At 37.5% G+C, this 15,615-nt stretch overlaps 1 protein-coding gene across 2 annotated transcripts in view; it reads left to right on the top strand.

Moving 5' to 3' along the window:
• Window positions 1-13,976, top strand: part of NEK7 (NIMA related kinase 7) — a 69,171-nt gene extending 55,195 nt beyond the window's left edge. For both annotated transcript variants that reach the window (XM_083845563.1, XM_083845562.1), the window contains exon 10: window positions 6,407-13,976. In XM_083845563.1, coding sequence (XP_083701689.1) covers window positions 6,407-6,517 — 111 coding nt within the window. In that variant the 3' untranslated portion in view covers window positions 6,518-13,976. The remainder of the gene's footprint in view (window positions 1-6,406) is intronic.
• Window positions 13,977-15,615: the final 1,639 nt, after the last annotated feature.

Here is a 15,615-nt window from a genome sequence, read left to right as displayed (position 1 = left end):
TAGTGCTGGAACGCTTCCAGTGAAGTAAATGAACTTGTGTGCTTTTATGTTATTTGCAGATTATGCCCACAAGTGTTTGCTCATTGAACTTGCTCAAATGTTTCTGTCAAAACATTTCTCTGATATGATTTAAAATTTGGGGGGATTAATGATGGAAACCTCATCCTGTTAGCTTCTTAATTTCATTGAGCTTCCTTGCAAGTATGACAAAAAGCTTTCCCAGAACACACGATGATATGCACTACATGTCATAATGGGATTGAGTCTTATGTAGGTATTATGCTTTTCTAAAAGCACAGCTCCGTGAGTTTATGTAGCACAATAAATTAGTGCACTAGCCTTGTTTCTCTAGAGGCTTGCATTAAAATAGATATAATGTAGCTCACTAGTAAAAATGAATTGTTTAGTTCCCATTTATCTCCGTTACACAACCACTGAGTCCTAATTGAATGGCAGTTCTTTTACATGAAAGAGTGGACCCTAATAGTAAATTTCAGAGAAATATAGGAAGATGTAGTAGTTGAATTTGAACAATATATGCCTTTCACAGCAGTGTATGTTTGAAGTTGATATGTAGCAATTCCTTACTGTCAGTGCATTTAAGGGGGATACTTGTTTTTTAAGCTGTAAAATGAAAAGAAACTAAATATTTTTTCTTAGAGTAACAGGATGAAAAAATACAAATGTTTGCCCGTTAATATTCTGAGATGCTAGTTTTGAAATACTTTCCCGCTTTGAAAAAAAAAAGCCAAAAAAACCCACAAGGCAATGTGATAGAAGCTGTAAACCAAAGAACACATGCTAGTAACCAATTGTAATTGAATTCAGCCTACATGAATTAAAGATTACTTAGAAAACACAAATAAATGCCATCACTGAAATACTTTTAATAAACAGTATTGTGCAATTTCATTTATGGAATAGGGTTTGTAATTCTCAACCTCTAATTTTTTGCATTCTAAGACAGTGATTGGACTATTAATAAAAGATTACTGCCCAGTGTTTTGTTTTGTTGTATCTACAGTGACAATTTTTCCTCTCTTATGAAACAAAAAACTGGACTTGAAAAACTAATTCAGTGACTTTACGAAGGATGAAATGATGATCTGTTGTGTAATTTATGCAATATACCTCTTTGTGGGTTTACCAATTAGTCATTTTACCTTGGCCATTTTTAATTATTATTTATTGTAGCCTATAAATATGGCAGTTCTTATAACCAACTCGAGAACTGGAGGCCTAGAAATACAGTAGGGTGTGAACAATAATGCAAAATGATAGCAAGAATGTCAGGGGCCGTTCTTTGTTGTGTCATTCATGCTGTCTTCCTTTTTCCATGAAGCGCATGAATATTTCACATATCTGCATCCTCATCCTCTATTCTTCTTGACTAATTTTCAGACTGTCTGAATTTGCATTTCACATGGTAGCTGATTAGGAGATGCCGAGTGCAGCAGTGAAGCCTCAGCAGGCGGTTTCCATGGTGACCTTCAGCAGGATTTTAATGATGATACCACTAGTGGTTCGTTGAAGTTGGCCTGCCTGCAGGGCTACTTCGCTGCAGCTAAGTGTGAAGTTGGATATGCGGATTCCCAGCCAAGGGGCAGATATCAAAGTCTGGCCCAGATAGAAGGTCTTAGAGTTGGGGTAGGGAAAGAGGTTCCACCTTTCACTTACCTCTGTATAGTTGCTAGCGTTGAAAACTGACGCAGAGCACATGTTACATTTGTCTTCATTTGAAAGCATACATGCACTTCGGGTAAACCAGTTAGTTATAAAATACACATTAGTTATTTTAAAATATAATGAGAGAATCAGAGCTGTAATACGTATGGAAGCAGTTACTTAAAAGAAGTAATCAACTGAACTATAGAGGCTGCAGTGCAAGCACTTTTTCTTCCAATGTGAAAGCTTGCATCTTCTATGAGACACATGAAAAAATACCTACATTCGTTAGTCATTGCACCAAAATATACCTTTTTTTCTTGATTTTTTTTCCAGCTCTTTTGGCAAAACACTGTGCTGGCTTGAACTGTAAAAAAACAAAACAAAACAAACAAAAACCACAAAAAAGCTAAGCAGTAAAGCTCAGGGGTCACTGGACACTAAAAGTCACTTTATATTCTATAATGAAGAATTCTCTGAAGTAATAATCTTATATCCTATGATATAGGAGTGTTAAATACTTTGATTACTAAGTACAAGGCAAGCGCTTCTTAGAGAAATTTTTATAAGTAAATTTTAATGAGTTTTAAGATGCGAAAATCCCTATAAGACTTTTAGTAACGTATCACATTGGTGTCATCAGAGAACAATATGACAGAAAGATCTACCTTGAGATGAACAGATGGACAAGTTTTTTAGAAAAACTTGGATTAGAAGTCCTAATAGTCTCAGATGTGTGTTTGCAAGCTCGGTTCACCAGTAGAGTCACAAGTCAAGGTTTTCAAATGTTCAACAACTTCAGGTATCTCTCTCTTTTTTTTTTTTTTAATATTCTTTAAGAAACCCTGGTGTTCAAAGTGAATACTCAATATTTACTGAAAACTGTTTTGCTTTAGGGAGTTGAAAGCTGGGGCTCCCTTACCACCCCTAGTCAATAGTCTTAAAATCCTGTCGGCCGATATTAGCATCAGGTAGCTTTTGTAATGGATGAAGTCTCTCCATCTTCTCTGTGAGATGCATTTCCTCAAAAGTCCGTAGCCACTCTCCTCCCTAGATATGAGGGCTGAATGTGCCAGCAGGTCTCAAATTGCAGTGTGAGTTGCCAGCATTTCTTTCGATGCTGTGAAAGGGCTTCAGCAAGGTCTCCTGCTCGGAGTAAGGGTGGCTTTTTTGTTTGTCTGTTTTTTTCATCCAGAATTTCCTATATGACATCTTCTCTTTTTCAGGTGGCTAATAATGCCAAATACTTGCCTGTCATAGTTCGTAGTCTTCCCTGCAACCCCTCCACCTGACTTGAGTGATAATTATTTATTTCATAGCTGAAAAACCTGCTAAAGTTAAAGAAAGTGTTTCCCACTGCTCCAATGGCAGGCTAAGCTCCAGGCTAAAGACAGTCGCTGTGCTAAGTGCACAGAGGAGGTTAAGAACAATAAGCAGCCAAAGTAGTTTGCAGCTTGGGGATGCAACAGGAGGTCCCTCCAGCTCAGTCAGAAGTCTGTTCTGCCTGTTGGCCAGTCTGGGCCAGATAGTAAAAATAATAATAAAAAAAATTACTCTGTCTCTAATGATGGTCTGACCTGAGAATCCCAGTGCCTCTTCCCGTGGTACTGTCAGACTCCTCTGCTTCATCAAAAATTTTATTAATACTAGAGGGGCTGACAAGTAGATCTCAGGTTTATTGGAATAGATATTCCTGTAGGAGGTAAGGAAATAGTGCTATAACCAAGTATTAGCAGCCAGCATGGTCCCATTCTCAGTCCTGAAAAACAGTCTTTGTGTGTAACTGTTTTCATCCTGCGTAGTAAAATTACTTCACCTTATCTCAGAGGTTTGCTGTTCAATAGCAAAACTGGAGCTCAAGAATTGTGTAATTGCTCAGGGATCTGCCCTGTCACTGTGCAGCTTGCCACCCGAATCAGCTCAGCTCTCTTCTTTACAACTGAGATTCTGAACTGGGGAGGGAGAAAGATTTAGCAGTGTTAGCAGTGATCAACGTTGAAGTGTTAAGACTTGCAGCCAAAAGAGATCTATGACTGTGTGGTTCATTTTATTGCAATAATAGTGAAGGTTCAGCACTATCGATTGAACTCACCTCTTCTTCTATGTTGGGAAGAGAGTTTCTAAATAAACTGATTCAGAGCCTGTCCCTTATTAACATATTCTTGCAAATCCTTTGTCTCATCTAGACAATAATAGATACGTATGCATTTTGGTTAGAGTAAAATAAAGAAGTTGCAAATAGCCAAGATACCATGTGGATGAATAGTTTTTGCAAGTGTACTGAGAAGGATTAATAGGGCCTGAAGGCCTTACCTGATAGAATGATGCCGTTTGGCTAAAGCGTCCTTCCAAGCAGTGAATCTTCATGGCCATCACTGAAGCTTTGAATTATAATATACTGTAACAGAAGTAGCGAAGCATCTCTGAAGGAAGGAATCCTTTTTAATGACTTAACAAATAATTTAAATCTGAACTGATGGAAAAACTCAGTTGAGAAGACAAAATCAGAATTGCTCACAGGCCAAAACTGAAAAGACATGAAGTAGGCTGTTAGGGGTAAATGTGGCTTCTCATGGTTTGCGCAGGTAGATTTCTTGGAGGATCTACTTCTGTTGTTCAGCCTACAATATATACTGATATACAACTGGTAAAAAGAGGAAGAATAATGTTTCCCCTCTAATGATACTTTATAGGTGTCTATCCTTCAAGGTCTTTTACTAAGACTTTATTTACTGTGCACAGTTCTACTGAACAGATGGAACTCTTCGCAGATAAAGATATGTGTGTATGTACAAGATTTGATGTTGTATTCCCCAGATAAATTCCATTTGTATTGTCCTTACAAAACATTTACTTCTTTGATTCTAATTTCAGGACTGGGGTTTTTGGATGTACTTCAGTCTTTCCTGTTTGCTGTGCAGGCTCTATGAGCTGTTGCACAGCAAACTGCTTCTCTGCTCATATGCTGTGCCTGTTGGTTACAGTGTTGCAGCTGCTGCTCCTACAGGAGATTATTTTGCTTTGTGTATTTGTTTTACATGTTGGCAATTGTTATTTATTACAGTAGTTCATGCTTGCCACCATTCTGTTCTCCAAACGATTGGGAGTCATTACAGGTTAATAGTTTTTCCTGTCAGTGGTATGGGATTTTTATTTAGTGACTGCCAGAAGCAGTATGATAGCCTTTAAAATTCCATTAGTCCAAATATACTCAACATATTTGATATTCAGATAACAAGTCTGTTGCACGTGACTTTAATATGTTTCTCTCTTTGATTGCTGGTCAGATCAGCAATCTGATCACTATCTTTAGAATTAATGATCTCATTTTTAAATATAAAGCTCTTCTTGCTGAAAAAGTGGAATGTTGTAGTGACATGGGTTTTGTATTGTTAAATGTGAAAAACCTATACAACGTATACAAATTGCAGTGTTTCTGCAAGGGTAAATGGGAGAAATTTCCTTCTGGACTTCCAATTCTAGTGCATTGAAATTCAACTGAAAAACTAAGGGAGTGCAATTATAATTAAAAAATCCTTCTTGTTATTTATTTATTTATTTATTATTTTTTTTCAAAGCGGGAAGGGAACTCTGGCAGACTGGGATATGCAGTCTCTGTTGTCTTTGAATAATCAGGGTGATGAGGTCACTCTGTGTTAGTTGCAGGAGTTACAGTTTTTTTCAGTAATTGTACCTAAGAGTCCTGCGATGGAGACCAAATCAAATTTGATATATTGCTATAGAAGGGTGGGTCACAGGGTTGCTTCTTTGATACTATAAGGAGATGCAGGAGGACTTGGCAAAGCATAAAGAAATACTGCTTACAGTTGGTGAGTTGCTCTTGCAAGGATTGGGAAGCATTTTCATGTCATCATGAAGCAGGTATACTGCGTGTTGCAAAACGCTTAGGAGATGTGTACACTTGAAAATAGATTCCCCATCGGAAGCTTATCCAGACAGTGCTAACTTCTAATGTCACCTGCAGCATGTCAAGAGAGGGAGATCAACCTGCAGCTGTCCGCTTGTGAAGGCAATGAATGTACGCACTGACTGTGTGCACTACAAAAGGCCCAATGAACAATGGTGCTTGTGGAAACAGTGTTTTCTAGTCACAGGGACTTGTTCATTCCCAGATAGAGGCTTCTATCAACATACTACTTAATTATGTGTTTTCTTTCTATAAAGAAAAAATAAACGACTTAGCCTTATGAATAAATACCAGAGCATAGACTAAAGGTTATTTGTTCCAGTATCATGTCTCCAGCCGTGGATGAGTGGAGCAATATGGCGGACATGAAGCGATATTTTCCCCAAATACTTTCCCAGCTTCCAGTTTTAAGTTCAGAGATTTCCTAAGTAGAAGGTGGAGTTTTTTAGGAAGCAGTCCTCAGTGCGTTTAACAGGAATTTTCATTAAATCACCTGTAAATGGGACTACCTGAATGTTCGAAGTTGTATGTTTAAAGGATTAGAACTTACATCTGCCCATCAGTCTTTCTACTTACCATTTTTTTTTTCTGGATAACAGTATAAAATGTAAAAATCATGGAAGTATGTTACATATATATATGCTTGCATAAAGCTGTGCACAATATATGTTGAGAGAGAGCGCTGAGTGCTTGTTTATGCAGAATTGCTATGTTTGGCTGATTGTTGTCAGTATTATTCATTTGAATTTGAGAATGCACAAATACTACTTGGCAGGTTTGTTGGCTTTCTTACATGTTATTTTCCTCTCCTAGTTGCGACAATTAGTTAATATGTGCATCAACCCGGATCCAGAGAAGCGACCAGACATAACCTATGTCTACGATGTAGCGAAACGTATGCATGCACACACTGCGAGCAGCTAAACAGACATCAGATCATGAAGAGCAGAAATATTCAAGTATTTTAAATAAATCATCCCACCTCTTTGTTTGTGTTACAGAAATGTAATTATTTGAAGCTTACTGTTGTGCTTTGTAAACGAATTTATATACAAGCTTTGTTGTTCTGTTTTTTTTGTATTTTTAACCAATTTGCAGTTTTAAGAGGTTTAAATATGTAAAGCATAACTTTAAAAGATACCAAGAACCACTTTTTTCCATGTTAAGTGAGTTCAAGTGTATTTTCTTTACTAACAAAATTGCATTCAGTTGGGCCTCAGTTCTAAAACACAGTTGCACTTTTGCACAGGATACAGATATTAGGCTTATTATCTAAAAGCAAAATGTCTGAATCTCTCACCTTTTTAGTAATTTATAGAAAGTATGAATCAGCACAGTTAAGTTTATTTTAATCTTTGTTCTAAAAGGGATATAATTATTATAGAAGGTTATTGTATTTTATACTGAGTTGTAGTTTGTAGTTCTCAGCTTAAGAGTAGACGGACGACATGAATTAGTTCTGTGCTTGCCAAATGTGATGGGAAAATGGTTATTGGAAAAAGCCTTACACTGAAATTTTTGTAACAACCTTTTTCATTTTTGTTATTCTGTCATAATGCACATAAAACATTTGTTGGAGGTTTTATGGGAAAATTTAAGGTGTTGATTCTGCAATTTGATCGTTTTCAATAGCCTTGTGCAGCACTGCCCTGGGGCAATACGAGTCTGCATAGTTAAGTCTTAAAACCATGCAGATGCTTCTTGTAGCAAATAGCGTTCTTTTGAGGCTAGCATATATGACAAGATCTGGTTAAAAGATGTGATCTTTTAAGTTACATCTTCCTGACTATTTATGTATATGTCACGGTTTGTAGATTTTTTGTATTTAAAATGATTTGAGTGACCTTACAGTACTATATTTAAATTGAAAGATGCTTTTTAAATACTGAAAGCTTTGGGAAAAGATATAGTTGTGTACTATAACACAAAACGTATTCTTCATGAAGATCCGATTTTGTATATTGAATCCTCAGAAGTAGTTTTATATCTAGCAAAAGTAAATTTTAGCTTTTACGTTTAAGAGAAAGTCACCGTTTTCATTTGGGAAATAAGTATTTATGCAAAATGTCTTACAAGTATTTTATTATTGAAAAGGAGATTCACAGTATTTTGGGTAAACCTTAATACATTGCTGGGTATGTTTAATGTTTTTATTGTTAAGGGGAGAAGGGTGTCTTCTTTCTAAATATGATAAAAATGGAGAATGGACTGAAATTTCTTGAGGTTTCAAGACTGAAATTTTTTGAGAATATATAAAACTGTCAAAACAAAATTATTACCAGTGAGATTGCTAAGAAGCTGTTACAGTCAGTTAAACCTTTTCCTTTTATAGGTAAAAAGAAGTCAGTTTAAAGAAGATCGGCAGTATGTACGTTCACACATTGCTTCTGTATGCAGCCAGTTGCCTGCACACTTGGAAGTTTTTTTTCACTATGCAACTTTAATTTTATCTGTTGTAATGCTCAAGGAATCCAACTATGAAGAATGTACATTGATTTTGAGTTAGGTCAGTTGTATTTTTTTTTTTTAATTATAAATACTATGGGAATTCTGTGTGGCAAAATGCAGTAGTTATTAAATAGTATGTGTCAGATCCTCAGCTTATTTTATTACACAGTTTTTATTTTTATCTCCAGTTTTTGTAGGACGAATCCTTAGTTTTTCTTCTAGCTGCCATGTGTACTTGATTTAATCTTGTAGGACTCCAGTGGAACAGTTAGTAGTGAGGAAGCATTTGAGAAACCTTGGATTGTATCTAAAAACCTCTGTATTTGTTTTCCTTTATTTTCTGGTTGTTGAATTTTAAAAAATGATGGATATATTCTAGACCAGGTGTCATAGAGTGAAATGGATTGTGTTGGAAAAGGCAGCACAACACTTGCTTGCCTGCCAAGATTAGTTTTTAATATGCACAAGTACTCGAATTGTTCTTTACTGAAGTGGACTAGAGCATTCAAAAATCACTGAAAAAAAAAAAAAAACCACAATCAGGGTATTTGCATCTAATATTATGCATAAAGTATTTCCTCTTTTTCCTGAAAGTAACCAATAACATTTTTTTCCCCTTCTCTGGAAGGATGCACTGACTAAAGAAATCATGAGTTAGCAAATGTGTGTACTTAAGTGTGTATTTTTTTCTAGCGTTGCTAATGAAATCTTGTGCTGAGTAAAAGAAGTAGTTGTTTCTATTTTAAAATCTGTAAAATGGATGGTACAGATGACTTGGGTACCAAACTTTCTATTTAAGAAGCCTGTATGGGTTAGTAGAACTGCTTGTATAACTGGGGATTGTAGAACCTATCCCCCAGGTAAAGCACCTAGTAACATAAGAAAATGATAATGTCTGTTATAACACTTCCATATGTGCTATACATTTTATAAAGTGTTTTCCTTTATAAAACACCATTCTATTTTTTCGTATGTCGTTGATGGTGATATTTGGCACTATTTATTTTAAGCTATGGCATTACATGTTTATTTTCTTTAAAATGAATGTGTTAGGTTTCTAACCAAAATGTCTGACTAGCTTCCCCTTTTATTTCGGTAGTACTACAGTATTAGTGTGCTTCACGAGTGAACTTTGTGCTTTGAATGACATTGCATTAAAATATGTCTTCGGTCTTGAAAGCTTCCCTGCTGTGCAATAGCCTAATAGAAATAAAACTACGGATAGCAACTATAATGTAAAAATAATAGTTCTTCTATGATATTTTTCAAACTTCTCTTATTACAGATATATATGTTACAGTAGATGCTACCTATCTTGTGGACAATTTACTGTATCCAGTATTGAATTATAGATGAGTGTTCTTGACTGTAACGATAGAAAGTACATTCAAAAACTGATTTTCGTGCCATTTGTCAAAAATTGTATCTAAAAACACGACATCAGATATATTCACAAGTAACTCGAGTGTTTTTATCTAAAATTTAAATCTAAAATTACTCTCAAACAATATTAAAAAACCTAAAAATCATAAAAATAGAGAAGAGCTCCTATTTGTGACCCCAGTCTTGTGAGCTCTTGTTTATAGATAGTGTTTTTTGTAGAATTTCAGTAATTTTGAGTGAACCTTGTATATTCAAAATGAATAAATTGGAATCAGTAGGGTATATATAAATGATATGCTCAGCTCACTTTTTATACTTTGTATGTCACTGTTTTGGTAGCACAGACTAATGTATTTTTTCCCCTCTTCTGTTACATTTTAATGATCCAGCTACCAGTTGTATAAGCAGGCAGTAGAAGTAGGTGTTCTTTCTGTAATGAGCAAAAACTTTAAAACCATGCCAATACACAGGAAGATGAAATACGGTATTAGATGCGTCTGAGCAGGCTGGTGTTTTATTCATGCTCAGGATTAAGAAAGCCATAAAGGGTGAAATTCTTGACAGTCTTGGAAAAGGAAAAGGACTTCTTGTGCCAGTGGTTCTCAGATAGCTCTGAATGGGACCCAGAATTGCAGTGATGTTCGTTTTTCAACTCACCGTCCACCCAGTCTCTGTCTTGGCTGCTGTACAGTGAGATGAGAATCTTAATGGCTGAATTGGAATGCCAGTGGCAAATGGCGTGTCGGATACTTGTGGGTTTAGGAACAGGAGGTTGATGTGAGGGAGAGTCAGTGAAGGCCTTCAGCTCCTGCTTTGTGGAGCGCTAATTTAATCAGGAAGTAAAGGTGCTGAACAGTAGTTTTAAATCACTGCTGTCCCATTATTTTTAATATTGTTTTAACAGTCTGAAATTTCTGCCATATGCCCCTCATCATCTAGTAGCCGGTGCCAGTGCTGGACTTCTGGATTTCTCATCTCTCGTTTGGTCTGGGTGAATAGTTAAACTTTCTGCCAAGATCCTCTAAGGGGGAAAATACCAATGCTAGACATGCCCAGTGATGTGGTTCTTATATTTCTGAGCATGATTCAATAGGGATTTTTAAGGTTCTTTTTCAAACTTTACTCCCTTCCCTGAGCCTTGCTCTTTTTTTTTCCCTAATTGTCTTATTCACTACTGTTCGTGTCTTCCCTTGCCTCTGCTTCATCTTTTCTGGCGTCTCATCTACCCCTCTTCCTGATTTGAAGTCTTCTGTGACTAGTTTTCCTAGTGACTGTTCATTTTTTTTTTTCTTTGTGACTTTGCTAAACTCTGCCTATTCCTGTCTTCTCAAATTTTATTCTTCGCCATAGGGGAACCCATTTTTTTTCTTCTGATAAGTACTTAACTCCATTGTTCTTCGTTCTGTTTTTCCAGCCTCCACCTTTGATTTCTGGTTTTAGACAGGCTTTCTTACTGCCTCAATCATTCCCATGACCTTGTCTTTACTAAGTACTGTTTGCTTTATTATCTCTCATTTTAAAATTCCCTTTCTCTGATCACTACCTGCTCTCTTTCAGCATATCTGTCTTTCTCTCTCCTCTACCCTGTCACTCACTCCTTTTGGGATCTCCAGTCTATTAACCTTTCTGACTCCTTTACTCTTCTCAGCTGCATCCTTTCTTCGTTGGCCTTACCTCCTTTGACTCACTGGTCTTTATTTTCATCTCTGTCTGCTTCTCTATATGTGGTTTCTTTGGTCGCTTCTCACGCTGCTCTGTCTCTGTTCCTCTCCCCAGACATCTTGTCTTGTAATTTCTTAATTTCTAATTCTGCCTTTCTGAATATCTTTGAAGAATGGCAGCACAACAAAGCTCTGGACTCATCTCTGCTTTACCTGTTTTAATTCTCCTTCCAAATGGACTTTGTAACCACATTTATTCAATATTTTTTTTTCTTGTTGAGCTTGCTTCCAGGTTTGCTTTTCATTTTAGTTCTCCACCCACTTCTGACACAAAATGTATCTTCAAACCCTGTTTTTTACGTGAAAAGATCTGCTTTCTTCGAAATTGTTCTGCTTTCTCAGAATCTGTTTCTGAACCAGGCCTCTCTGCCTCTTACCTGTATGAGTTTTACCCCTTTTCTTTCTGTATATTTAGTGCATTTCTCACTCCTTTCTTGAATGACTTCTTCCTCTTTAAATCCTCCTCGTTTCCTGTTCTCACACCTCTCATTGCCTTCACTAGCAACCAGGTTTCTATTTTCTCCCTGTCCTGAAGTGGGTAGCACCAATCATCTTAACTGGTTCTCTGTTTAACATTTTGCCCTTTATTTCCCATTTAGTAGCCCCTCATTTTATGTACCTGAACATCCTTCTCCTTTTTTGTTTTCCAGTCTTTTGTTTTACCCCACAATCTGAATGCCCCAAAGATCCAGTGCTCCCTTCCCCAGTTTGGTTCTCCCGTGCTTCCATCTCCAGTTGATTTCTTGAGTATCCAGGCACAGTCTTAGACCTGTTGATGCAAAGATCTAGTTTTTATTCCCAACTCCCTCCAGACTTTTTCTTACATCCCTGACAATTTTACTTGCCTCTCTATTTTCCAGGGCCATAACCTTTCTCTCTCTCTGACATGCCTGCCTATCAGATGTCTCAAAGTTAGTAATACCAGATTCCACCCCTCTTCACTGTCCATGTACTTCCTTTTATCTTCACTGTTTTAACCTCTATGTCAGTTTTGACTTCTTTTCCTCCCTTCAAAGTATTGAAATTGACAGGAATAAACTACTGTCTTTGGGCTTTAGCTGTTTCATGTGCTGAAGAAGGAACTCCACCAAATTACTGCTTGTTTTGTGTTTTTAAGGTACTTCAATTCCACAAATTTGATCTTATTTTAGGACTTCAGAGCTGGAGTAGATCCTATTCCTCCAAGCACTTCAAAGGTTCTTGAATTTGGGCCACAATTTAGTTTTCTACCCCTTCAGCTACAGTTCTTGTCCTTCATTTCTTCGTTTATTTACCTTATGTAACTTTTCTTGTTCTTTTTCTGCACGTACAGCTAACAGTTATTTTCTTGTGTTAAAGCAACTTGATTGCAATGCTTGTACCTTTGCTTCAAGTAAGAATGTGCTTAAGAGCTTCCCTGGCTGGATTCAGTGTTTGGCGTGATGCTCCTCTTTGTTACTGTCCCACCCCTACACTGATTTCTCTCATTTGTTGCCTTTTGCATCTTGCCTAACTGAAGATACACTATGTTACGCTGCAGGATAGCGGGCATAAAATTGAGCCAGCTGCAAATGAGGTAGCTTGTTTTCTGCATTGTTTTCTGTCTGTGTGTACTGTTTGACTTTCCAGTTTTTACATGCTTTCAGACTTAGAAGTTTGCAGAGATTCACTGATGATCACAGTGTCTGACCTTTGATTGCTCGTGGTTATTTTATCCTTATACATCTGTTGAGATTGAGAGGCAAAAGATATATTATGAATTTTCCATAAAACTAAGAAGTCAGGATTTTTTTGACTGTAGGATAGAGAGCTGGATGTCAGTCAGGTTGTGAATTTGCACTAGAATAATTTCTTTTAGAGGATCAGTTGCCAGTTGGCACAAAGTAAATTCTTTTAAGTGTTTTATGTTTATTGTGTGTTGTCAGTTTGTATAATGTCATACGAGTGTTGAATTTGTTCTTCTACAACTGCCTTAATGATGCACGGAGGCCTGAACACCTTTTGTTTGATAGAAATCCTCTGTTCATACGGAAATTAAAAAAATAAGAAATTGGGTACATTGAGTCCTTCCATATAGTTTCATTTGCTTCGCATTTAAGTCCTGGCAATAGAAAAGTCTCAGACTGGACAGGAGTGGTCCCCAAGACAGAGTAGAGATGTGCGGGAGTTCCCTGCTTCCTCTCCACCTTCTAGCTGCCTTTAATATATGGTGTTGGCAGTTTTCTGTACACTTCATTGGTGGTTGTTTCTTTGATTTCAGTCACGCTGGACCATTGTAAAGATGATCCTTAATGATGAGTATTGCATTTTCTGGTATAAGATTTGTTGGGAGATGGGAAGAGGGAAAGGTTCATTAATTTGTTTGAATTTGGCTGGTGATTGTTTGAAGCATAAATTGTAGAAGTGTTCATGTTGGGAGGGGCCTTGGGAGAGGTCTCTTAGTCCATCCTCTTGCTAAGAGCAGGGTCAGTGCTGAATTCAGAACGGGGCTTAGGGCTTCAAACAGTTGGATCTTGAAAACCTCCAGGGATGGAAGTTGTGCAGCATCTCTGGGCAGCCTGCTGAATGCTTAGCTAGCCTCACTGTAAGCGTCATTTTCCTTTTGTTTGGTCAGAAACTTCCTAGGTTCAAATTATGGCAGTTGTTTGTTCCCATACCACTCCTCAAATGTTATTTGTATTATAAAGAAGGTAAGTCAGATATTGAAATGGAGAACTGAAGATGTTTTATTTTCTCAAACTTGTTGCAAACAAATAAATATGTTCTTGTAGTACATATGTATCATCTATGTGACATGTACACTATATTCATTTATTAGAGTGTAAAATAAAATTTTTGTCAGTAAAACTTGATTTAAATGTTCTGTGATGTTTATGGCCTGGATGATCTCAGCAGTTACCTTCTAAATCTACTAGATGCTTCCTGTCAGAGCACAGTTCTGCCCACCTTGGTGAAGCAGGGAAGTCGAGATGCTGACCTAACGTTGTGTTTCTGTCTTCGGGAGCATGCGTCAAGAAAGGTAGCTGACCACCAAGGACAGGAAAGAAGCTGACGTGCGTCTGAATAACTGGTGATTATGGGAACTCTGAGCTCTCATTTGCTGGTGAAAACTTGCCTAGGGAAGTTTTTTGAAACTGAGATTTGTGAGTGAAAATGACTCCTGGGGGGAGGAGGGGGTGGGTTCAGAGCAGTAGTTTTGGTAAATTTTCCCAGGTATTCAGTGGGAAAGCAAAATTCAAACCTGATAACTTTTGTTGACAAACTTAATGGAAGCAAGTAAGTATGACATACAGAGTTACAAATTTGACAAAAACTCACTCTTATGAGACAGTTTTCTTAAAACAAGAATTCCTTCTTGATCATAAGAAATAGTCTTTAAAAATGGTTGATTTGTTGGGGTGGTGGTAGCAGCAGTATATCATTTTTGTACTGGAGCTTTTACAGGGCATGTGTTTGACTTGTTATTTGGGTATTGCAGCCATCTGGCAGCTGGGGTCTTTTCTCTGCCCCGTTCCACAGCAGTGCAGCACAGGTGGTGGAGAGGATGTGGTGATTGAGCGTGCCCTGTGTGGCATTTGCTTCCAAGCATGGAAGTGGCATGGGGTGAAGCTGCATGTGCTGCTCCGTTCTCTTGCTTCCCAGCAGCAGCCACGTAGGCCAGAAATTTTGGCTCTGGAAGGCAGGAAAGTTAGAGGTGCTGTGTCAATGTGCATCTCTTGTATACACTTAAGTCCACCATGGTGGAATTTCATCTGATTTTGATTCATTTGTGACGACAGTGTAATTCAAAAGCTTAAAACAGAAAGGAGTTGCAAGTGGTTCAGAACTTCTACTTTTACAGAAGAATATGTTTTAAGGGAATTTAATTTTGCAGGATTCATTATGTGTTCTTAGAAATACTTTTTGTTGCTGATTCTAACACAACTATTTCAGACTACAATTTTTCCATACTATGATCTGTCAGAAGGATTAAAAAATGTTCCTGCTGTACTTTCACTGGAGAGGAGGAAACTGAATTCCAGGTCTGTTTTCAGAAGGAAAAGCCCAATGCAGTTGCACTGACCTCAGCCCCCAGAAAAGGACTTGTTGGTTGCCTCCAGTCTGACCAGGTGTAAAGGTCCACCTGTAGCTGGAAGGGGTTTCCTCCAGGGCAGAAGCTCTGCCAGGGAGATACAGGACAGCTTTCTGATAACCACCCTCAATGTTTTAAGGGGCTTGCAGGGGAGAAATGGATCTTAAAGCGTTAATATTGTGGAGAGCTTTTTTAATTCTGTGCCCTGTACGATAGGCTTTGGAAACATGGGGGTCTCCAGCTACAATACTTATTGAGCACTTCAGAATTCAAAGGAAAGGCTGCTTGTCCTTTATCTGTTAGCTGGGAGATCTGTAGCATGTGTTTGGGGGCTAAAACACAGATTGACTGCAGAAAACAGTGCTCAGGTGGGAGTCTTTGTGGGTAGTTTGCATAGAATATCCAATAATAAAAACAAG

The sequence above is a fragment of the Anser anser genome (genome assembly GCF_964211835.1).
Source record: "Anser anser genome assembly, chromosome: 8".
NCBI classification, from domain to species: domain Eukaryota; kingdom Metazoa; phylum Chordata; class Aves; order Anseriformes; family Anatidae; genus Anser; species Anser anser.
This window is presented reverse-complemented; position numbering and strand designations above follow the sequence as displayed.